The 24,212-nt window shown below is 41.1% G+C and overlaps 1 protein-coding gene across 4 annotated transcripts in view; it reads left to right on the plus strand.

Moving 5' to 3' along the window:
- The first annotated feature begins 3,063 nt into the window (after positions 1-3,063).
- Positions 3,064-24,212, plus strand: part of LOC121585048 (golgin subfamily A member 7) — a 43,765-nt gene continuing 22,616 nt past the window's right edge. For 3 of the 4 annotated variants that reach the window (XR_006003784.2, XR_006003783.2, XM_041901387.2), the window contains exons 1-3: positions 3,073-3,184; positions 11,696-11,821; positions 19,942-20,094. Coding sequence is in view for 2 of the 4 variants with exons in the window: in XM_041901387.2 (XP_041757321.1) it covers positions 3,176-3,184; positions 11,696-11,821; positions 19,942-20,094 (288 nt within the window). In the remaining 2 variants the exon portion in view is untranslated. Of the gene's footprint in view, positions 3,185-11,695; positions 11,822-19,941; positions 20,095-24,212 lie in introns of all 4 variants that reach the window. The other variant, XM_041901388.1, reaches the window with a different exon arrangement.

The raw sequence follows: 24,212 nt of genomic DNA on the forward strand, positions 1-24,212 counted from the left end.
GGGTTGTGAAGGCTTTCAAGGGGATCTACTTTTTCTTGTTCTACTGTATGCTGAAGTGATGATCTCTGTTTCCCTAACATTACTTACTTACAGTACTTAGGCCCATCGCTCCTTTGGGTGCATTGACCATCGACGACTACTCTCCATCTGATTCTGTTCTGGGATGCCTTCTCCAGCACGTTCCACCCCGTGCCAGATTTCCTTATGTCTGCCTTTCTTGAGGGATGTCATCTGTGTTCAGACATGGTATGTGTTTACAATATCTGACACATAGACCTACTCCAAAATGATTCATATAGACAACCCTTTGTTCTAACCTCATGCTATAATACATAGGCCCCTTCAGTTGTAAATTACGTAATTAATCATTTTCTACATCCCTAGATCTAGAGAACACTTAGAACAGTTTCAAAGACAGTTGACATGCAATATAGTATATTATGGGTAAACTATAATTGTGTAAACTAACCGTTTGGGGGTATTTCTCCCTGATGAACCGTGACATATTTACATGGCGGTTACTGCCATCCTTGGCTCCTGAAAGGAACTGCATCTAATTTCCAGTTACGTACACTCAGCTGATCCAAGAGGCATAACCTATTGCTCAGGCAGAACACAGACAAAACCAGGAGTTATTACTTTTGAATCATTTGCTTTCCCATGCAATGACAAAAATCAGGAACAAATGTCCTTCTATAATTCACATTCATCACCTTTCAAACATCTAACTAGGTACAGGCCCAACAACCCTTACTAATCTTTTAACACATTACTACTTAATTATTGCTAAACCAGTGGCTATAAGTATTAGAAATTAATACAATATCAGAATAATCACGTGGGATCACTAGGATCTTTTGTTTAAAAAATAACTCCTAGTCCAGAATAGTCCAGAACTCTTGAATATGGCTGACTGAATCACATCCCTTAATGTGGCTGATGATACACAGTGGTAAAGGGGATTAGCACTAGGTTACAGTAAGTAAAAGCTTTGGCCAAGTTCAGAGGTTTTCACAGCCCAGGATAATATGGTGTTCACTTGGCTGATCTGTGTAACTCGCCAGCGAGGAATGTGTTTCACAGCCATCCCTCCCATGCATCACAAGGGCTGGGATTTAGCCCATGGGCTCTGGTCAAAAGTAGTGCACTATAAAGGGAATAGGGTGCAATTTGGGACAGACCCTAGAATGGCTTTCAGTCCAGGGGTAATTAGAATGGATCTGTATAAATGTAAAAATCCCTCTATTGCTCCTCTGCAGGGTTTGTTTGTCTGGCAATGGGGCAGGCAGCAGGCCTTTAAAGACCTAGCTCTCTCCCCTCTGTGATGGCCTGAGTCTGCGAGAGGAGGAGAGCCCACTAATGAGCACCATTTGTGCCCTTCATTTACAACACATGCTGGTTAATAGCCCACAACCAGGGTTTTACTACTGCTCAGTCCGCTCATGCTGAAGTTGGGGTCTAATGGAAACACTATTCATCCTTTTCACACACAGGCTGACCATTGCAGGGCTGGGATTTGGGAATTATATGGGTTAACTGCAGCTGGATTGCTCAGTAAAGTAACTTCTAGAATTACTATTTACCTGGACATGGCCTTTTGTGTTAATTTTAGTGATTGACAGTGAACGCTGATTTTTTTTTAAAGATAGGCCTAGACAGAAACTCACAACCTGGTAAAGGGTGCAATAAAATGTGTAATGGTGGGGGTAGGTAATGTTAAGGTGGTATTTTTCACACATTCACATGGTTGTATTGGCACAAAAAAGCTGTTTTGGTCTGCAGTGCACTAATCCACCATGAAAAGATGAACTTGCTAATGACTAGAATGAGGCCTCAATTTTCTCATCATAGACTAAAAACCCCATGCCCCTAATCTCTCGAATTAGATTGTGTCTATTAGATTAGAGTTGAGAGACATCACTATTTGGTTACACACACAAATAGCACAGCGATTTTCACTTTTATACAAGTTAATCCAATTGGTTTACCATGCTTCTGGTCTTTTGTAGCTTTAAGAAATATCGGGATTGAGTCAGCCATCGGAGTAGCGGGGACATCTCTCCAACCAAGGAGCATACATTGAGGAGCAAACTGAAGTAAAGAGGAAATTCAGCTACTAGGACAGTGGAAGTTGATAAAACTGCATGTTTTTTGCTTACATTTTAGTCATTTAGCAGACGCTCTTATCCAGAGCGACTTACAGTTAGTGAGTACATACATTTTTCATACTGGCCCCCCGTGGGAAACGAACCCACAACCCTGGCGTTGCAAGCGCCATGCTCGACCAACTGAGCTACAGGTGGCCTTGTTAAACGTAAAACCTTCATCAAGGTTTAATTTACACAGATAGACAAATGAAGAAGGCTTTTATATATTTAAAAATGTCCTCCTATTGGTTTAGGGACCAATCACAATAGGAATATAAAACAAAACATGATTTGATTGGATAATGAGTTAAAAAATCTGACCAATATATGTTTTATTTTCACACCGTTCCTTCACTGGTCGTTTAGTACAGTACAGTTCAGTTTCCTTTGAATTAAACGTTGCACACAGTTCTGTCAAACTGAACACACCCTAGGTTGGAGACAATTATTTATACAGTATATACACTAGATTACTAATAGGGGACACTGTGTTGAAGCCACCATGCCTTCATCTTAGAACTCCCCACCACCATAAAACATACGTTGGTAGCTACATACATGCATTCATTAATGTCTACATTCGTTTTTGCCACATTTATTGTTTTACAGGTGCCTACTGGGCAATGCTAATATGGCCGACCGGTGGCTTCAAAGCCTCTCAATGGCCAATAAATAGCATCAGCAATCCAGGGTTTAGGCCTATATACATCGTTGGTTGGAGAGTAGCTATGCTGCAGGGCGTAATTCGCGATGCCATGGACCAGAGCTAGTTGGAAAAGTAGAAAATTAACTCAACATCTGTTTTTAATTTATCCAATAATGCTCACTGTTAATACAAGATTCATAAACTCTATCTATACGTGTGATAGCAATTATATATATATATATATATATTGTGTTCGTTATTCCCACACAGTGCATAGCAATTTGCTGGTACGGAACCTCGTGAATTGGACAACTTGTATCCGGACACATTAGTAGCTGTACTCAGTTTAGAGCTAGCGGAAGGTAAACAGAGAGCTGTCAACATGGCTGAGGTAAGGAATTTTGTGATCAGTTGTTTTAGTCATAAATAACCCCCCTAGTAGTCTGTGACAATAGACTTTCGTCATCTGAATAGTGTAATACTTACACATTTGCTAATTCAAATGGCTATCGATGGTCTGCCTTCACTGCTAGCTAACTGTTAACTACTAGCTAGCTTGTTACCGAACTCGGCTAAGTAAGTTAGAAGCTAGCAAGCATATCGAAATGATAATAGCTATCTAGCTAAATAATGGGGGGTTGTTTGTCAGTGATATGACTGAACTTTATTCAATTGTATTAGCCAACTCGTTTTTGGTGTTAGTTTTCTAACGAATTTGTGAGGCAGATTGAGGGACAAGCTGCTAGCTAGTTGGCTAACCACTGACAAATGCAAACGTTAGTTAGCTAGCTAACGTTAACTAGTTAGCTATCAACAGATAACTAAAAACGTCGTTTATGCTTCTGAGTTAGCTAGTTAATGACATTGCTAGTGCCTCTTTAAAGTGGAACTGACAGCGTTTTAACAATACTTTGAAGAAAAATGGATGACTGTAACTAAGGCTGGGAATGTCGATACAATCAAACTATTAAGGGCAATGATCACAAGTCAGTCATAACGTGGCTAATAGGCTAGCACACGTGTCAAACACAAGGCCCACCGGCCGAATAGGACACACAAGCGAGTATAAACGAGTCAACAGTTGAGTCATCTACTTTATGAAATTACAGCCTGATGCGCTCGCATCGATGAATTCAACTTCAATTGTGCTGCTTTCATGTGTCCCGCTTACAGCGTGCAGTGGAGGGAAAGTATATAGACATGCCACAGTCCTAGCTAGGCTACTAAAATGTTGCAGTCTGGCTTCGGTTTTTAAAGCTTGACAATGAATAACCAAGAAACAAACCCAGCAACAAAACACCATGTAAATAAATAAAAAAATAAAAAAAATGTAGGCCTGTTACAGAAACATTTGAGCAGTAGCCTAGGCTAGCTACTCAACTACAATACATTTTGAGGGCACCATACAGCAAAGCTGCATTCAACCGCACAGGTGAACATGTTTTAAGTTTAAATGTTACAACAACCTATAGCTACGTTTTTGTGATTTGGAGTTATTAAATACGTTTTGATTAGGGTCGCAGCATATTATGCACATCTGCAAGCATAGCAGCAAGCAAAGGCTGGATAAATATTTATCAATTTTTTAAATATGTTACAATTCTATATACAGCATCCTATGTACATAAGTGGACATTATAAAGGGCCATATTTTTTCTAATAAAACAATGGCCAGTTTGTGTCGCAGTTGCACATTTAAAAAAACAACAACAAAAAGGCTATATCTGGGCTGCGAATTTGTTGTATTTATTTTTATTTAACCAGGTAAGCCAGTTGAGAACAAGTTCTCATTTACAACTGCGACCTGGCCAAGATAAAGCAAAGCAGTGCGATAAAAACAACAACAACACAGAGTTACATATGGGATAAACAAGAACGTACAGTCAATAACACAATAGAAAATCTATATACAGTGTGTGCAAATGTAGTAAGTTATGGAGGTAGGGCAATAAATAGGCCATAGTGCAAAATAATTACAAATTAGTATTAACACTGGAATGATAGATGTGCAGAAGATGATGTGCAAATAGAGATACTGGGGTGCAAATGAGCAAAATAAATAACAATATTGGGATGAGGTAGTTGGGTGGGCTAATTACAGATGGGCTGTGTACATGTGCAGAGATCGGTAAGCTGCTCTGACAACTGATGCTTAAAGTTAGTGAGGGAGATAAGAGTCTCCAGCTTCAGATATTTTTGCAGTTCGTTCCAGTCATTGGCAGCAGAGAACTGGAAGGAATGGCGGCCAAAGGAGGTGTTGGCTTTGGGGATGACCAGTGAGATATACCTGCTGGAGCTCATACTACGGGTGGGTGTTGCTATGGTGACCAATGAGCTAAGATAAGGTGGGAATTTGCCTAGCAGTGATTTATAGATGGCCTGGAGCCAGTGGGTTTGGCGACAAATATGTAGTGAGGGCCAGCCAACGAGAGCGAATTGGATGTAGTCTATCACAGTGCCATCCGTTTTGTCACCAAAGCCCAATATACTACCCACCATTGTGACAAAACGGATGGCACTGTGATAGACTACATCCAATTTGCTGAGTAGAGTGTTGGAGGCTATTTTGTAAATGACATCGCCGAAGTCAAGGATCAGTAGGATAGTCAGTTTTACGAGGGCATGTTTGGCAGCATGAGTGAAGGAGGCTTTGTTGCGAAATAGGAAGCTGAACGTTATTTAGATAGCAGCTGGGAGGATGCCATGCTCTGGCTGGGCCACTCAAGAACATTCAGAGACTTGTCCCGAAGCCACTCCAGCGTTGTCTTGGCTGTGTGCTTAGGGTCGTTGTCCTGTTGGAAGGTGAACCTTCGCCCCAGTCTTAGGTCAAGAGCGCTCTGGAGCAGGTTTTCATAAAGGATGTCTCTGTACTTTGCTCCATTGATCTTTCCCTCGATCCTGACTAGTGTCCCAGTCCCTGCCGCTGAAAAACATCCCCACAGCATGATGCTGCCACCACCATGCTTCACCGTAGGGATGGTGCCAGGTTTCCTCCAGACGTGACACTTGGCATTCAGGCCAAAGAGTTCAATGTTGGTTTCATCAGAGCAGAGAATCTTGTTTCTCATGGTCTGAGATTCTTTTCGGTGCCTTTTGGCAAACTCCAAGAGGGCTGTCATGTGCCTTTTACTGAGAAGTGGCTTCCATCTGGCCACTCTATCACAAAGGCCTGATTTGGTGGAGTGCTCAAAGGATAATCAATGGAAACAGGATGGACCTGAGCTCAATTTCGAGTCTCATCGCAAAGGGTCTTAATACTTATGTAAATACTTTTAAAGAAAAAAAACTGTTTACGCTTTGTCATTATGAGGTATTGTCTGTAGATTGATGAGGAAAATGTTTTATTTAATCCATTTTGGAATAAGGCTGTAACGTAACAGAATGTTGAAAAAGTCAAGGGGTCTGAATACCTTCCGAATGCACTGTATGAACAGATTTTAATACGATTTCATGTTGCTAAATCGTTGTCAGTTCCACTTTAAATCTGATCCAACAATAACACATTCCCTCATTCCTGTCATCTTTTTAGCTGGAAGTTGAATAGGTTTCACCCCTCAACTATTTTAACCAATGGCTATTAATATATTATAACTCTAATGTAATATAACTAATTAACGTTATTCACTTATTACAATGGAATGACAGTGACTCATTGGCCCACCTAGTGTAGAGGATTGTAGGGTAGACAAGTCAGCATATGAGAGTAGAGATTTAATTGTGGATTTGATTGTGTTCACTTACTTTAACTTAGCAATCAAAACTCTAAGAAGGAGTTATTAAATGTCCCTTATCTGTCTGTGTACTTCGCAATAACACTATTCAGTTAGCTAAGCTAGCTAATTAGTTAAGCATTTCATGAGGGTGAGGTTTATGTAAAATGATGCGGTAGTGGTAGCTTTTGGTTAGCAGCTTCTGGTGCTCATTACTATTTTATGAATGTAATGTAAAAAATAAATAATCTAAGCTGTTTGTGCTGGTTATTTGAAATGTTAGTTTGAACCTACCTTGTGTGTCATACGTTTATACACACACATACACACACACACACACAGAGAGAGAAGCACTTCATGAGACAATTAGCCTATAGGCGTAACTTTTGACATTTACATTTTAGTCATTTAGCAGACCCTCTTATCCAGAGCGACTTACAGTAGTGAGTGCATACATTATTTTACTCTTCTCTGGAATGTTATGTGAATAGATTTTTCCTTCAGAAAAAAAGAACCATGAAATGGCTATAGCTACTTCTACTCTCCCACCAATTAGAACATCGTTGCTTAGATAAATCATGATAACCTAGCTAGATAAACATGTCAAATTAGAGTTGATGTTATCTTTTAGTGTTGTCTGGGAAGCAGCCAGAGACAAGTGTTAAAACAGCTTGTCATAATGATGGATTATGCACCTAATAGCTGTAAATCTTAAACGGAAGACTGGACGTTAGTTTATGTACTTTTGTAGGTGACCAAGTTTTTATTTTGTTTTGTCATTTTTTGTTGGGGTCTTACAAGTACAATATTCATACCGATTCATATGTTCAGTTTATATAACATGTACCTGTGGGCTGCCACTCAAAAGAAAAACAAAAATAAAAAATACATACAGAGAAATGATCATATTGATCTCACAGGATTTTGTAATAATAAACTTGGTGTTTAAAGAAAAATAAACAAAAAGTGCCTACACCCCCAACTCCCCCCATGTTTTCCACCCCTTCCCACCCCGCCTAGCAACACAGGTTGGTTGTCACTCCCCACCCCCCATATATCTCTATCTGTCCAAACCCCACCAAGTCCCCCATCCGACTAAACATCCAAGGTTGCTTGTCAACCTCCCCCTCCCAGCGACCTTCTCCATACCACCCCTTCCCAGTGGGCCTGAATGCAAAGAAAGTAAAAAATATGAAAAGGGTATATACAGTTGAAGTCAGAAGTTTACATACACTTAGGTTGGAGTCATTAAAACTCGTTTTTCAACCACTCCACAAATTTATTGTTAACAAACTATAGTTTTGGCAAGTCGGTTAGGACATCTACTTTGTGCATGACACAAGTAATTTTTCCAACAATTGTTTATAGACAGATTATTTCACTTATAATTCACTGTATCACAATTCCAGTGGGTCAGAAGTTTACATACACTAAGTTGACTGTGCCTTTAAACAGCTTGGAAAATTCCAGACAATGATGTCATGGCATTAGAAGCTTCTGATAGGCTAATTGACATCATTTGAGTCAATTGGAGGTGTACCTGTGGATGTATTTCAAGACCTACCTTCAAACTCAGTGCCTCTTTGCTTGACATCATGGGAAAATCAAAAGAAATCAGCCAAGACCTCAGAAAAATAATTGTAGACCTCCACAAGTCTGGTTCATAATTTGCAAATAAATTCATTAAAAATCCTACAATGTGATTTTCTGGAATTTTTCTCAATTTGTCTGTCATAGTTGACGTGTACCTATGATGAAAATTACAGGCCTCTCATCTTTTTAAGTGGGAGAACTTGCACAATTGGTGGCTGACTAAATAATTTTTTTCCCCACTGTAAACTTCCGACTTCAACTGTGTGTGTGTGTGTGTGTGTGTGTATATATATACACTACTCAAAAGTTGGACACACCGACTCATTCAAGGGGTTTTCTAAAATAATTTACATTGTAGAATAATAGTGAAGACATCAAAACTATGAAATAACACATATGGAATCATGTAGTAACCAAAAAAGTGTTAAACAAATCAAAATATATTTGATATTGAAGTTTGGTAACTGAGTGAATGTTAAAATCTCCCTCAGTTTTTATGTGACCACATATTCAAAAAACTGTTAATTAATTAATACTTAATACTCTAAATTAATTAATACTCCGAATTAAGATTGAAAGATGTTTGCAGAAAGAATGGGGTGTCAGCTATTATATGACACCTTGAGTTTGAAAAAATCAATTTTGTTTATTGAACTAAAGTAAGTGAAGTGGATTAACACCCGGTAACAGAATGATGGTAACAGAATGACATCATGGGTCTCTGATCTGTACTATAGAGAAATGAATAATTATGAATATCAGTTTTTTCATGGTGATGTATCCTGAATAGGTACACAAAGGTAGAACAATGTAATATCCTCCTTTGCATGTTTGGGTATTATTCCACACAATGGCTATTATTCTAATGAGCTCTGCTCCAAACAAGACCACATTTTGTTGGACCGGACCAAATCTGTACCAATCATAATGTCAATATTTCACAAGTTTGGACATCACAGTACAGCACAGCAGAGTATAGTTGATTACAGTGAAGTGCAGTAGAGTACAATACAATAAATTATACAGTACTCTACACAGTATAGTGTTGCACGGTATACAGAAACTTCTGGACTTTTTCGGTACTAGAACCTAAAAAACGGTTCGGTACTTCTGTCAAATGTGTCTCACGTCGTCTACTGATTGAAATAGGATCAATTCTGTCTATCAGCGCAGCCGCTGTCCCCTTGTTGCGCGAGAGCACCGTGCCTGCTCCACTTACCCATTGCTAGCTCTAGCCTGTCCTCACTCACTGGGAGTCTGGGAGTCTGGGCTGCACACTTGAATAATGGAAAATGGCATGTAGAAATTATGCAACTGTTAATAACTGTTCTCAAAACAATGTCCATTACAGGCTGAAACACTTTGCAATGCAAGAAGATACCGGTAGCTTCCAGCTTTGTACGCTAACTTTCCTTGCTTGACATCCTGTTAGCGATTTGGATTAACAGAATGACGTGTTTTAATCACTTAATAAATCATAAACCAAATTGTTATCAGTAAAAACCCTATAACTAATTGGTAGGTATACCTTTACTTGTTACTTCTGTGAACTTTCATTATCCTCCCTCCTCATGAGGGAGTGATTAGAAAATATCTTAAAGATATGTGGGTTTTTGGTAACAGAATGACAAGACACTAGGCAATATTACCGTAATTTTCTGACTATAAGCCACGCCTTTTTTCCCATTTTTCGACCCTGCGGCTTATATAACGGTGCGGCTAATCTATGGATTTTTACAGCTAACGGCCACTAGAAGACCTCCTAAATCTATGGATTTTACAGGTTACAGTCCACCAACTTTAACTCTATGGGCTCTATGACCGGTCCGTGCCCCCCACCTTTAAGCGGCGGGCTCCAGCAGGAAAAGCTGGAGGCCGGAAAAGAGTGAGACAGGTAGCGCGCAAAAGTAAAAGTGGAACCGAGAGTGGTACGAGAGACAGAACGAGAGCAAGACAGACAGACATTACGAAAGCGAGATAGTTTGTCTCTTTCCCGACAATCCCCTCTGTGCACGAACCCTTACATATGGTAATTAAACATTAAAACACCTGCTTATAGTCCAGTGCGGCTTATATATGTACACATCATTCAATATCATTCAATTTAGCTGCTGCGGCTTATACTCCGGTGTGCCTTTATAGTGCGGAAAATACGGTACTTAAATTTACAGAAGGCAAATCATTTCTGCATAACTAAATATAAATGTTGGCATGGTCTTTACTTCAACATTATTGTGTTTTGATGTATTGCTAGTACCTTTTAAGACCTTTTCTGCTAGATGTTTTGTAAGACCTATTTTCCATCTGTTTGACCACAAATCAAAGCCTTTGCACATTCCTAATGTTTAGGATGGAAAATGGTTGAGAAATGTATATATGCCTTAATATAAAAAAATATGGACTCATAGCTTTCATTTGACACAATTTCATGTGCTCCTATGAATTTTTATTTATTAGTATTTTTTAACATAGAAATGCCTTTATGCTACAGTAGTCTGAGACACTACTATAGCGACAGTGTGGTTTATGATACACAAATTATATCCTTTTAGCACAGCACACTGTAGGCTAATCATAAATCAGAGGCTTTGTCCCAAATGGCACCCCATTCCCTAAGTAGTGCACTACTTTTTATCAGGGCCCATAGCGCTCTGGTCAAAATTAGGCACTATAAAGGGAATAGGGTGCCATTTGGAACGCAACCTGAAAGCAAGCCATCCCTCCCACTCCGCTGGGGGTCACTGAGGTTGATAGTCTCCCAGTCTGGTTGTGGTTTCCATTATAAAACATGATAGGATTATGAATGATTAATGTTAGCCGTCCTAATTCATTGCCTTCTTGTTGGATCAGATAATAGGGCAGTGTTCCATGTCCTTTGTTTCCTTATACTGGTGTTTAAGCATAGCCTAGTCTAATTCGTGATTAATAGGTTACACATTTTGTTTTCAACAGTGCTCCATTTGTTAGCATTCATTATCTATCAGTGTTCCTGTCCAAGATAAAACAAGCTGCAGGGAGCCATAGTCCACTCCATACTGCATTGTAATCTTTGCAACAAAAAACTGCAATCTGTTTTTCAGTCTGCAAAAAATGGCTGCCATTTTATTTTGTATACAAATCAAATTGTATTTGTCACATGCGGCGAATACAACCGGTGTAGACTTTACCGTGAAATGCTTACTTACGAGCCCTTTTCAGAGTAAAAAATAAAATAAAATAAAAAAGCTAATAACAAATAACAAAAAAGGAAATAGTAACACAATAAAATAACAATAATGAGGCTATATACAAGGAGTACCGGTACCAAGTCAATATGCAGGGGTACGAGGTAATTGAGTTAATATGTACATGTAGGTAGGGGTAAACGTGACAGAATAGGGCTGTCAGTTAATCAAATAAATGATGCTTGTTGATATGGTAGTTTGTTCCAGCTACTTCATGCCAACAGATGTTGAATAGATTTGGCTAATAGGCTAAATTCAAATTGCTCATCTAGACTATGTCATGAATCTAGGCCTAAACATGAATACATTTTTTGTTAAATCCTCACTGAGCTCTTCAACTAGCCTAAAGCCCATTTGCCCTCTCCTTCCTTCCAGACTCACAGCTTGCAGGATATGAGGCAGCAGGCGGCTATCGCTGCCAAAGTGTTCATCCAGAGAGACTACACCAACGGCACTGTCTGCCAGTTCCAGACCAAGTTCCCTTCTGAACTGGAGACCAGGGTACGCTAAAGCACTCTGATAACACTGTGATCTGAGCCAATATGCATAGTGTCTCAGAGTAGGAGTGCTGATTTTAGGATCAGTTTGGCCTTTTAGATAACAATGAATAAGATTGTATGGACAGGCAGGACCTGATCCTAGATCAGCACTCCCCCTGATCTGCAAAGCCTTCTTGCAAGATCTATTTGATGGATCAGACAGACGTCAGGGCTCTAAAGTGCGACCATTTTACTTGCATATGCGCCTAAATATTTTGCTGTGCGACCTGGCATTTTTATTTAGGAGCACCAATGCACCTAGAAGAAGTAAGGATTCTAAGAATTCTAGCTTCAATACTTAATTGTGCTCCTAAATGTCTTTGTGTGCGCCTACATTTTTCAACATAGGCACACACGTGCTCCTTGTAAAAAAAAAAAGGTCAGCATAGAGCCCTGGACGTATAACATGTTTCTTTCCCGTGTCCAGCTCCTCCAGATATACGGTGCATTCGGAAAGTATTCAGACCCCATGACTTTTTCCACACCTGTATTTGGGGAGTTTCTCTCATTTTTCTCTGCAGATCCTCTCAAGCTCTGTCAGGTTGGATAGGGAGCGTCGCTGTACAGCTATTTTCAGGTCTCTCCAGAGATGTTCGATCGGGTTCAAGTCCGGGCTCTGGCTGGGCCTCTCAAGGACAGTCAGAGACTTGTCCCGAAGCTACTCCTGTGTTGTCTTGGCTGTGTGCTTAGGGTCGTTGTCCTGTTGGAAGGTGAACCTTGCCCCAGTCTGAGGTCCTGAGCAGGTTTTCATCAAGGATCTCTGTACTTTGCTCTGTTCATCTTTCCCTCGATCCTGACTAGTCTCCCAGTCCCTGCCGCTGAAAAACATCCCCACAACATGATGCTGCCACCACCATGCTTCACCGTAGGGATGGTGCCAGGTTTCCTCCAGATGTGATGCTTGGCATTCAGGCCTAAGAGTTCAGGCCAAAGATTTCAGTCTTGGTTTCATCAGACCAGAGAATCTTGATTCTCATGGTCTGAGAGTCCTTTAGGTGCCTTTTGGCAAACTCCAAGCGGGCTGTCTTGTGCCTTTTACTGAGGTGTGGCTTCCATCTGGCCACTCTACCATAAAGGCCTGATTGGTGGAGTGCTGCAGAAATGATTGTCCTTCTGGAAGGTTCTCGCATCTCCACAGAGGAACTCTGGAGTTCCATCGGGTTCTTGGTCACCTTCCTGACCAAGGCCCTTCTCCCCCATGCGGCCAGCTCTAGGAAGAGTGTTGGTGGTTCCAAACTTCTTCCATTTAAGAATGATGGGAGAACACTGTGTTCTTGGGGACCTTCAATGCTGCTGAATTTTTTGGTACCCTTTCACAGATCTGTGCCTCGACAAAATCCTGTCTCGGAGCTCTACTGACAATTCCATTCGACCTCATGGCTTGGTTTTTGCTCTGACATGCACTGTCAACTGTGGGACCTTTCCAAATGTTAAATTTTAGTAATTTTAGTAATTTAGCAGACGCTCTTATCCAGAGCGACTTACAGTTAGTGAGTGCATACATTTTTCATACTGGCCTCCTGTGAGAATAGAACCCACAACCCTGGCGTTGCAAACGCCATGCTCTACCAACTGAGCTACACGGGGCCCCAAATCATGTCCAATCAATTGAATTTACCACAGGTGGACTCTAATCAAGTTGTAGAAACATCTCAAGGATGATCAATGGAAACAGGATGCACCTGAGCTCAATTTCAAGTCTCTTATGCAAATAAGATATTTCTGTTTCTTATTTTTAATACAAACCTGTCTTCGCTTTGTCATTATGGGCTATTGTGTGTAGATTGAAGAGGACATTCCTGAATACTTTCCGAATGCACTGTATCTCTCATCTCCTTTTAGTTAGAGCCGTATGGGGTTAGTAGAAGGCTAGGAGCAGAAAACGTCAAGTGATCTAGTCTTTATCCTCATTTGAACTGTCACGCTTGAGAGCAGGTCCATGAGGAAAACAGACTCCTGTTCCATGCCAACATAAAAAAATGTACTGCTAAGTAAATGGTTAGAGCAGAGTTCACAGGACTTTTTGGGGTTGACATGCATGCCACATGAAAAGAGTGACTTTACAACAGCTTTGTGGTTTAATGGCACTTCCCTCTTGATTGGGTGGTCTCTCTTTGGCACACTTGTTTTCCTGTAGGATGTACTACACATACCACTGCTGAAGAAATACAGCATGCTACTCCTCAGGGAGTCTATCCACAGCTACAGTGCCTCATCATAAAAAACCTTTCCAACATTTCTCCCATCCCCTTGCTAGCATAGTATATCATAGGCAATGTACTGCCAAACTTTTTAAGTGAGCTTGTTCTTTTTTATACAGTCATATTTATTTCACCTTGTCAAGATTTTATTTTATTTATTTTTACAAATCTCAGGAGTGACAAAATACCTCATTTATAAATACTTAATTTTATTCAACTTTGGATTCATGTTGCTCTTTTGCTGGAATAGATCATGGGGCAGCACATTCTGTTGATGATTTTCACCTCTATTTAAGGTTATTTAGTTATTATTGTACATTATTACATGTTCTTTTCTTAAGTTTAGGTAGAAGAGAATGTCTGGAAAAGTGTTCAGTGTATTTGGCAGATAGCTAGCCAGACCAGCCAGGGACAGTGAAACAAATGGATAATTCTGTCAAATTTTCTCACATGTTGACCTTAGATCGCTTGACACAAAGTAGGCTAAATAAGGTGTTTAAGGTGTTATCTGGGTCGTTCCACCTCAAAAAGCACAAGAAAGAGGTTTCGACAGCCACCATCTCAGAATTTTCTGAAATCGTTTCTGTAGTTAGAAACAGATAAAATTATCCTTCCTGCAACATTATTTTGTTGAATAATAATTAGATCTCTGAGAAATTAAGCTAATTGATTCCACCCAAATTGGCCATTTTTAATTATAGGATTCACATAATATTAAATAAATATAGTACCTAACATGCTGACCACACCGCCCACGTTGCCTGCACGAGCGTTGCAAAATAAATGTACACATGCATGTTATTCAATCATTGCACCCACACTGCTCGCGCGCGTCAATGAGCGTCTGCGTAGCCAGGCGCTATAGTAGTAGAACTATTTGTAACGCTTGATGCACTGCAAGTCCCGCCTCTCCCATCTCCTCATTGTTTTGTAGGACCATATACCCACGTGGATGATTGAAAGATGAACTGAGGTCCACACTCCAGTCCAGATGGTGGTGGTAAAACACCTTAAAGTTGGTTGCTAACCGCCATATAAAGTCCAAAGAAGAAGAAGAAGAAGCCTGAAGAAGGAGAGATTAGTAGAAACAAACTCGGTTTACCCTTTTATCTGTGGATTAATTGGATTAAAATAACAACCCAATGTTTATATCCCAGGACAAATTAGTTAGCAACAGCAAGCTAGCTAGCTAAATTGGCATAAATGTTAAATGCTTTTCGAACCTGTCCCCAGATTAATATAGTTGGTTCAGAGTTCGTTTTGATATTTCAACCTGTGTGTCCTGTTCACGTCTGGTGTGGGTGGACAAAATCAACATGTGCGCGAGCGGTGTGGTCAGCATGTAACATACGATTTGGACAAAACTTATTCCTAACAATGAGTAAGCCACTGATGGACCCCACACCAAGCCAACCCCAACGCCCAGTATACAATATCATTTCTATATGGTTTGACAAGTAGTATGAAGCTGCGGCTTGGAGGATTGTTTATTCATACTATGTAATGTATTCTTAGTGAATTTTGTGATGTTTTTTTTCCCCTGTTCAGAAAAATGAGCCATTGAAGTAGCTTTCATTTCCCCCCATAAATAAGTGTGAAAGTACCAGGTTTTGCCCCCACTAGATGCCGCTGTTCCTGCTATTGCCACACCCTTTTATCTACACTGATCAAAAATATAAACACAACATGTTAAGCATTGGTCCTGTGTTTCGTGACCTGAAATAAAAGATCCCAGAAATGTTCCATATGCACAAAAAGCTTATTTCTCACATTTTGTGCACAAATTTGTTTACATCGATGTTAGTAAGCATTTCTCCTTCGCCAAGATAATCCATCCACCTGACAGGGGTGGCATATCAAGAAGCTGATTAAAAAGCATGCACCTTGTTCTGGGGACAAAACAAATGTTTGTCACACAACACAATGCCACAGATGTCTCAAGCAGGAATGTCCACCAGAGCTGTTGCCAGAGAATTAAATGTTCATTTCTTTACCATAAGCTGCCTCAGTGTCGTTTTAGAGAATTTGGCAGTACATCCAACTGGCTTCACAACCGCAGACCACGTGTAACCACGCCAGCCCAGGACCTCCACATCCGGCTTCTTCACCTGCGGGATCGTCTGAGACCAGCCACCTGGACAGCTGATGAAACTGTGGGTTTGCACAACCGAAGAACTTCTGCACAACTGTCAGAAACCATCTCTGCATGCTCGTCGTCATCACCAGGGTCTTGACCTGACTGCAGTTCGGCGTCATAACCAACTTCAGTGGGCAAATGCTCACCTTCGATGGCTACTGGCATGCTGGAGAAGTGTGTTCTTCACAGATTAATCCTGGTTTCAACTGTACTGGGCAGATTGCAGACTGCATAGCGTGTATGGTGTTGTGTGGGAGAGCAGTTTGCTGATGTCAACAGAGTGCCGCATGGTGGCGGTGGGGTTATGGTATGGGCAGGCATAAGCTACGGACAACGAACACAATTGCATTTTATCGATGGCAATTTGAATGCACAGAGATACAGTGACGAGATCCTGAGGCCCATTGTCATGCAATTTATCCACCGCCATCCCATCATGTTTGAGCATGATCGTGCACAGCCCTATATCGCAAGGATCTGTACACAATTCCTGGAAGCTGAAAATGTCCCAGTTCTTCCATGGCCTGCATACTCACCAGACATGTCACCCATTGAGCATGTTTGGGATGTTCTGGATCGACGTGTACGACAGCGTGTTCCATTTCCCGCCAATATGTGACCAACAAATGCATATCTGAAACCAACAGATGCATATCTGTAGTCCCAGTCATGTGAAGTCCATAACATTAGGGCCTAATGAATTTTTTTCAATTGACTGATTTCCTTATATGAACTGTAACTCAGTAAAATCTTTTGAAATTGTAGCATGTTGCGTTTATACTTTTGTTCAGTATATTTTGCTGTTCCCTTTTATCAAATGAATCACAACATTTTCTTTGCAACTTTGAGTAGAAAACCAAAAGCTTCTGTTCATGATGAAAATAAATTGTGTGGTCATCCTCACAATTCAAGCCAGTCCACAATGAAAGCAATTCAGTTTATCCTTCTCTTCGGCTTTATCTGTATCCAGGAAACGGCCCCTGTGTGTGTGGTTTATTCTCCTTCGGAAAAAGTCTGGATTAGTTAGACCAGGGATGGGCGACTGGCGGCCCGCGGATCAATTGTTGAGCATTAGAATAATAGAATGCACAAGGTACAATTTAGAAATTTGGTTGTGCATCAGCAGTTTTTCTCTTATGTCAGTCACTGACAGTCACTCAATTAGCCCATGTCAACGTTTTTATTTAGTTATTGGTAAATTAGTTTAGCGGCCAGTTATCTAAACTTCTAGTAATCATGGTCTAATTACCGATCGATTTTGTTAGTCTCTCTCACTCAGATATCATATTAAAAACTGCAAACATTTTTCTCGACCCTATGGCAAAAATGTTGAATTGAAGGAAATTAGCTGTAAAACTGCAGCCCCTCATGTTAAGTTCAGATTTTTTTGTGGCCCCCTCTATCAAAGTTGCCCATCCCTGAGTTAGACCATTCCTGGTGAACAAGCAAACCATTAGACTACAGCAGTTCTAATGGTTTCAATGTTATGGTCTGTAAGGGTCTTCATTGGTAAAAGTCAGAAACACACACTGTATAGTGTTTTGTAATGGTGTTGGGTTTAATGTTAAATGTCACTAATCACACAACATATATAAAAAAAAACGTAAGACTGCCATGCAATTGTTTATAATTGTATTTTTGTATTAGGGTAGTCACAACATTTTAGTCACTAGCCCATTTCTCTAGGAAAGTTGTGGGCTTCATATGAGAATTGCACCATAGGGATAGCCCTTTCAGAGAGCTACCACTTGTTGAATTATTCAAGGAGAGCTCGATTTAAAGCATTAGGTTGCTAAGAGAAGGACAAACTAAATTGCTTTCATGGAAGACTGACTTGACTTGTGAGGATGACCACATAATGTATTTTCATCATGAGCAAAAGCTATTGGTATTCTACCCAAAGTTGCAAAGAAAATTGTGTGATCCATTTGATAAACACAAGAGACCAGCAAAATGGATAAAAGGGTGTGGCAGTAGCAGGAACAGTGATATCTTCTGGGCAAAGCCTGGTACTTTCACACTAATTCATGGGGGGAAATGTAAGCTACTTCAATGGCTAATTTCTCTGAACAGGGGGAAAAAACATCACCAAATTCACTGAGTATATATTACATAGTATCAATAAACAATACTCCAAGCCGCAGCTTTATACTACTTGTCAAACATAGAGAAATTATACTGGCCATTGGGGTGGGCTTGGTGTGGGGTTTGGGTGACCTGTGGCTTTTGATCATTTATTTGGATTCCTTGAATCTTAATCATTGTTTGGTCCAAATCAAATGTTGGGTACTATACTATTTATTGAATATTATATGAATCCATAAATTGAAATGGCCAATTTGGGTGCAATCAATTAGCTTATTTAGAAACATTCCTGCAATATTATTTTAACTACAGAAACCATTTCAGAACAATCTGAGATAGTGGGTGTAATGGGTTGACGAAATGACATGGAACGATCCATCTATCGTCTAATACTACTACCGTAGCACACGCTTCCTAAAGTGCACATCAACACTTTTCAAATCACAGCATCTAACGTAATGGAAAGATGTTCAGACGAAGGAGAAATGTGGTTTGAATCCCAGCCTTTAGATGGGAAATTCGAGGGTGAACAAAGACTCCTCACGGCAGGCACCAAACATGCCTAAGACCACTGATCTGTTGGAGCTTGTTGTTACATTCCTTGGGCACATGGGAGCATAACTTGGAGGCTGTTCAGAGGCCCAGAGGGCCTGGCTGCTCCCCTCATCTGGTCTGGTCTGGAGGCCACTCTCCAGTCCACTCTCTCAGGCTGTATCCCAAATGGCACCCTATTCCCTATAAAGTTCACTACTTTTGACAAGAGCTCTATGGGCCCTGGTCAAAAGTAGTACACTGTATAGGGGATAGGGTGCCATTTGGGATGCAATCTCACCGTCTCCATTAGGCCTGCTCAGGAGCCCAGAGTGGAGACTCGCGCCAACACTCAGTCAAAACACCCTTCACTACTTCCAGTGGTCCAACAGCCCTTGGCCTCCCCTCAGTGGAGCAGGCCTGACCTGACGTGATGAGTGAATGTTAGTGTTAGCCAGCTCTTAGTTCCACTCTGTCCGTAATTAGGGAGTGTAATTGCTTCTACTCTGTCAGAGCCACATTGCATCTCTCATATCAGCAACACTAAACCTATCATCACCAGTTTGATGGAAACAGCAGGACACACCAAAACCTTTAGTGAGGAATCTGACTGTCTCTCCTAGCTAGTCTCTGCCAGTAGATAAGGAGAGACAGTCAGATTCCTCACTAGAGGTTTTGGTGTGTCCTGCTGTGGTATAAAGTGAAAACATGCGGTGAGCACACAGCCAAGGCATCCTAATTATTTTGCCAATAGTGGAGAGAGATGCTGCATTCTCTGATTTTTAAAAACACGATTCGAATCAACCCACTCATTTATACCGAGGATGAAAGTAACAGATAATTTTAACTTGCCATATGTTAAATATCTAACACTCCATTTACTCATCTAAAATAGTAACTGTGATGTATTTTTCTATCTTGATTGCCTTCCCTTAGATCTCACCTTGTGTATTATCTTCAAAGAGACAGTTTTTGATTTTACTTGGGTTGCTTTCCAAATGGCACCCTATTCCCTCTATAAAGTACACAACTTTTGACCAGAGCCTTATGAGCCCTGGTCAAATGTAGTGCACTATATAGGGAATATGGTGCTATTTGAGATGCAACTTGATTGGTTGTGTGTTTCAGATTGATAAGCAGCAGTTTGAGGAGACGGTGAGGATGTTGAACAACCTGTATGCTGAGGCAGAGAAGCTGGGAGGCTCGTCGTATCTGGAGGGCTGTCTGGCCTGCCTCACAGCTTACACTATATTCCTCTGTATGGAGACACACTACGAGAAGGTGAGAGACCTTAACTAATCCACACAACTAGGGTTGCAAAATTCTGGTAACTTTCCCAAAATTCCCAGGTTTTCCAAAAATCCTGGTTGGAAGATTCCCGGAATCAGAAGAGAATAAGTAGGAAATGGGAACCCAAACCAGTACAGTGATCACATTTCATGGAAGTTGAAATGAGATGTGAGGTATTGATATGAATATAATTAATGGCAGAGAGCAGTACAGCTCTAACAGTAGTACCCATACAAGCAGATATAGACATAATCTGATATGTGATTTAACATTTAGAGTGAGTATACTATTACTACACAAAAGCCTTTTTCAGATCCAGCTCTACCAGTTGGCACATACAACCATATAGGAATGTATTTATTCCTGTGATGCATTGACTTAGGCTCCTCGAGGGAGTCATATCAAATCAAATATATTTATAAAGCCCTTTTTACATCAGCTGATGTCACAAATTGCTTATACAGAAACCCAGCCTAAAACCCCAAACAGCAAGCAATGCAGATGTAGAAGCACGGTGGCTAGGGAAATCGCCCTAGAAAGGCAGGAACCTAGGAAGAAACCTAGAGAGAAACCAGGCTCTGAGGAGTGGCCAGTCTTCTTCTGGCTGTGCCGGGTGGAGATTATAAGAGTACATGGCCATTAAAGCCAGACCGTTCTTCAAGATATTCACACGTTCATAGATGACCAGCAGGGTCAAATAATAATCACAGTGGTTGTAGAGGGTGCAATAGGTCAGCACCTCAGGAGTAAATGCCAGTTGGCTTTTCATAGCCGAGCATTCAGAGGTCGAGACAGCAGGTGCGGTAGGGAGAGCGAGAGGGAGGGAGAGGGAGAGAGAGAGGGTCGAAAACAGCAGGTCCTGGACAAGGTAGCACGTCCCGTGAACAGGTCAGGGTTCCATAGCCTCAGGCAGAACAGTTGAAACTGGAGTAGCAGCATTACAAGGTAGCACGTTAGCACGTCTGGTGAACAGGTCAGGGTTCCATAGCCACATGCAAAACAGCAGAAACTGGATCAGCAGAGAGAGGGAGAGCACACTTAAGTTAACACAGGACACCAGATAAGACAGGAGAATTTCACCAGATAGGACAGACTGACCCTAGCCCCCCAGACTGACCCTTGCCCCCCAGCACATAGACTATTGCAGCATAGATACTGGAGGCTGAGACAGGAGGGGTCAGGGGACACTGTGGACATGGCCAACCAGGCAGGATATAACCCCGCCCCTTTGCCAAAGCACAGCCCCCACACCGCTAGAGGGATATCAACAGTGCACCAACTTACTACCCTGAGACAAGGCTGAGTATAGCCCACGAAGATCTCCTCCACCGCACAAGTCCGAGGGGGCACAAACTGGACAGGAAGATCACGTCAGTGACTCAACCCACTCAAGGCGAGTAGAGTGAAAAAAGCCTTGCACGATGTGACGCACCCCTCCTAGGGACGGCCTGGAAGAGCACTAGTAAGCCAGTGACTCAGCCCCCGTAATAGGGTCAGCGGCAGAGAATCCCAGTGGAGAGAGGGGAGCCAGCGGTTCGTCACTCCAGTGCCTTGCCGTGCAACCCAATAAGAAATACGGGTTATGTCCCATTAATCTCTCCTTTCTCCTGAATTGTGCCAGTGTTAATTTCGTCAACAATAACTATGACGAAAAATACTCGTCAATGACCTATTTTTCCAGATTAAAACTATAATGATAACGAGACGAGATGCCCTGGAAAAAAAACGATTACAAATTACTTTTCATTTTAGTCAACGGAAATGTGAGGCTTTCATATAGGCCATTTTTGCTTTGATCACATTAGAAGCTCTATTTTCCCATGTGCTCTGTTATTCATTCATCTGTGTTGCCGCTTTTTCGCCGTGGTCCGCAGATACGAGTTGCAGTTGCTTTTTTCCTATGGGAAAAACAAATGCAATTTGTTACATTTTTGGAGTACAGTAATACTTCTGGCATTTTTGCAAAGCTCAAATTCTCCCATTTTCAAGGAAACCACTGTTATTTACCCCCTTGACGGTTATAATAGGGAGAAAATCTGAGCTGTAAATTGTTTAACATGTAGCCAATATGGTTAATTATGGCTGGCATTGGTTACAATCTGCCACAATATCAATGTTGCCAGCTGGGGTATACGTGGGGATATTAGGCCTAGTTGGACTATCTGAATGTGCAGATGATTGAAGTTAGAGGTTGCCTAGATATGCATTATTTAATAGAAAAAATGCACTGACTATTATGTGACTAAAATGGCTGTGACTAAAACTAGACAAAACTGACAACAAAAACTAACAAAGGATGAAATTCCTAAAATGTGACTAAGACTAAAATATATTTTAAGACTAAAATAGCTGACAAAATTAACACTGAAGTGTGCAATCTTTCACTACTCCCCACAAATGTAAAATCATTAGATTGGTGTAGGCATGGGTTAGCTTGAGGGAGTTTCTTTATGCCAGTCATTTTCTTTCAAATCCATGAAGGGAAGGGAACAAGTGCACACTTCGGGATAAAGGACAGATTATTGGAAAGCAACCTTTGGGAACTTGTGTTATGTACAGTGCATTCGGAAAGTATTCAGACCCCTTGACTTTTTCCACATTTTGTTACGTTACAGCCTTATTCTTAAAATGGATTAAATCTTTTTTCCCCCTCATCAATACCCCATAATGACAAAGCAAAAACAGGTTTTTAGATGTTTCTGCAAAAGTATTCAGACCCTTTACTCAGTACTTTGTTGAAGCACCTTTGGCAGCGATTACAGCCGCGAGTCTTCTTGGGTATGACGCTACAAGCTTGACACACCTGTATTTGGGGAGTTTCTCCCATTCTTCTCTGCAGATCCTCTCAAGCTCTGTCAGGTTGGATGGGGAGCGTCGCTGCACAGGTATTTTCAGGTCTCTCCAGAGATGTTCGATCGGGTTCAAGTCCGGGCTCTGGCTGGGCCACTCAAGGACATTCAGAGACTTGTCCCGAAGCCACTCCTGCATTGTCTTGGCTGTGTGCTTAGGGTCGTTGTCCTGTTGGAAGGTGAACCTTCACCCCAGCCTGAGGTCCTGAGCACTCTGGAGCAGGTTTTCATCAAGGATCTCTCTGTACTTTGCTCCGTTAATCTTTCCCTCGATCCTGACTAGTCTCGCAGTCCCTGCTGCTGAAAAACATCCCCACAGCATGATGCTGCCACCACCATGCTTCACCGTAGGGATGGTGCCAAAGCCCTTCTCCCCCGATTGCTCAGTTCGGCCGGATGGCCAGCTCTAAGAAGTGTCTTGGTGGTTCCAAACTTCTTCCATTTAAGAATGATTGAGGCCACTGTGTTCTTGGGGACCTTCAATGCTGCAGACATTTTTGGAGCGCCAAAAACCTTTTGACCACTAGTGTGTAGATTGACGATTTATTTTATTTAGAATAAGGCTGTAACGTAACAAAATGTGGAAAAGGGGAAGAGGTCTGAATTCTTTCCGAATGCATTGTATATCAGACAGCTGGTTACATACGCCTATACACAGCACAGCCTAATTCCCCAAAAGGCCCAATAAAAGCTTTCCATTTGGTGTTATTCATATAATTCTCATACTGTACCATAGAAAAGTTGGAGTACTGTATGTACAAAAAATAAGTGTGTCATTGGTCTTCCAATTTCACCTGGATTTCTATTAGAACAGACAGGGTAGATATGGGATGATGATAACCACTGGCTTGATTTATATTTAATGAGTGCTCATGAAGATGGAAGTCAAGTTTTAAATTACTTCTCAACTGAGCACACCCAAAATATTGGCTACAGATGCCCTAGCAAAGACCAGGGGTGGCTCATCCAGCCCACTTAAAACATGAATTTGCAAAAATTTCTAAAAACCTGTTTTCGCTTTGTCATTATGGGGTATTGTGTGTAAATTGATGAGGGAAGAAAACAATTTAATCCATTTTAGAATAAGGCTGTAACATAACAAAATGTGGGGGTCTGAATACTTTCCGAAGGCACTGTATGAATTAATGTTTGTAAAATGTTTTTTTTTTAAAGTTAACGTTGAGAGATGACTGTCTACCGGTAGGCTATGCCTTGTTTGGTGAAAGGAAATGTTCTAGGTTAAAAGTAAATTTGATGTAA

Source organism: Coregonus clupeaformis, chromosome 16 (assembly GCF_020615455.1).
Source record: "Coregonus clupeaformis isolate EN_2021a chromosome 16, ASM2061545v1, whole genome shotgun sequence".
Classification (NCBI taxonomy): Eukaryota; Metazoa; Chordata; class Actinopteri; order Salmoniformes; family Salmonidae; genus Coregonus; species Coregonus clupeaformis.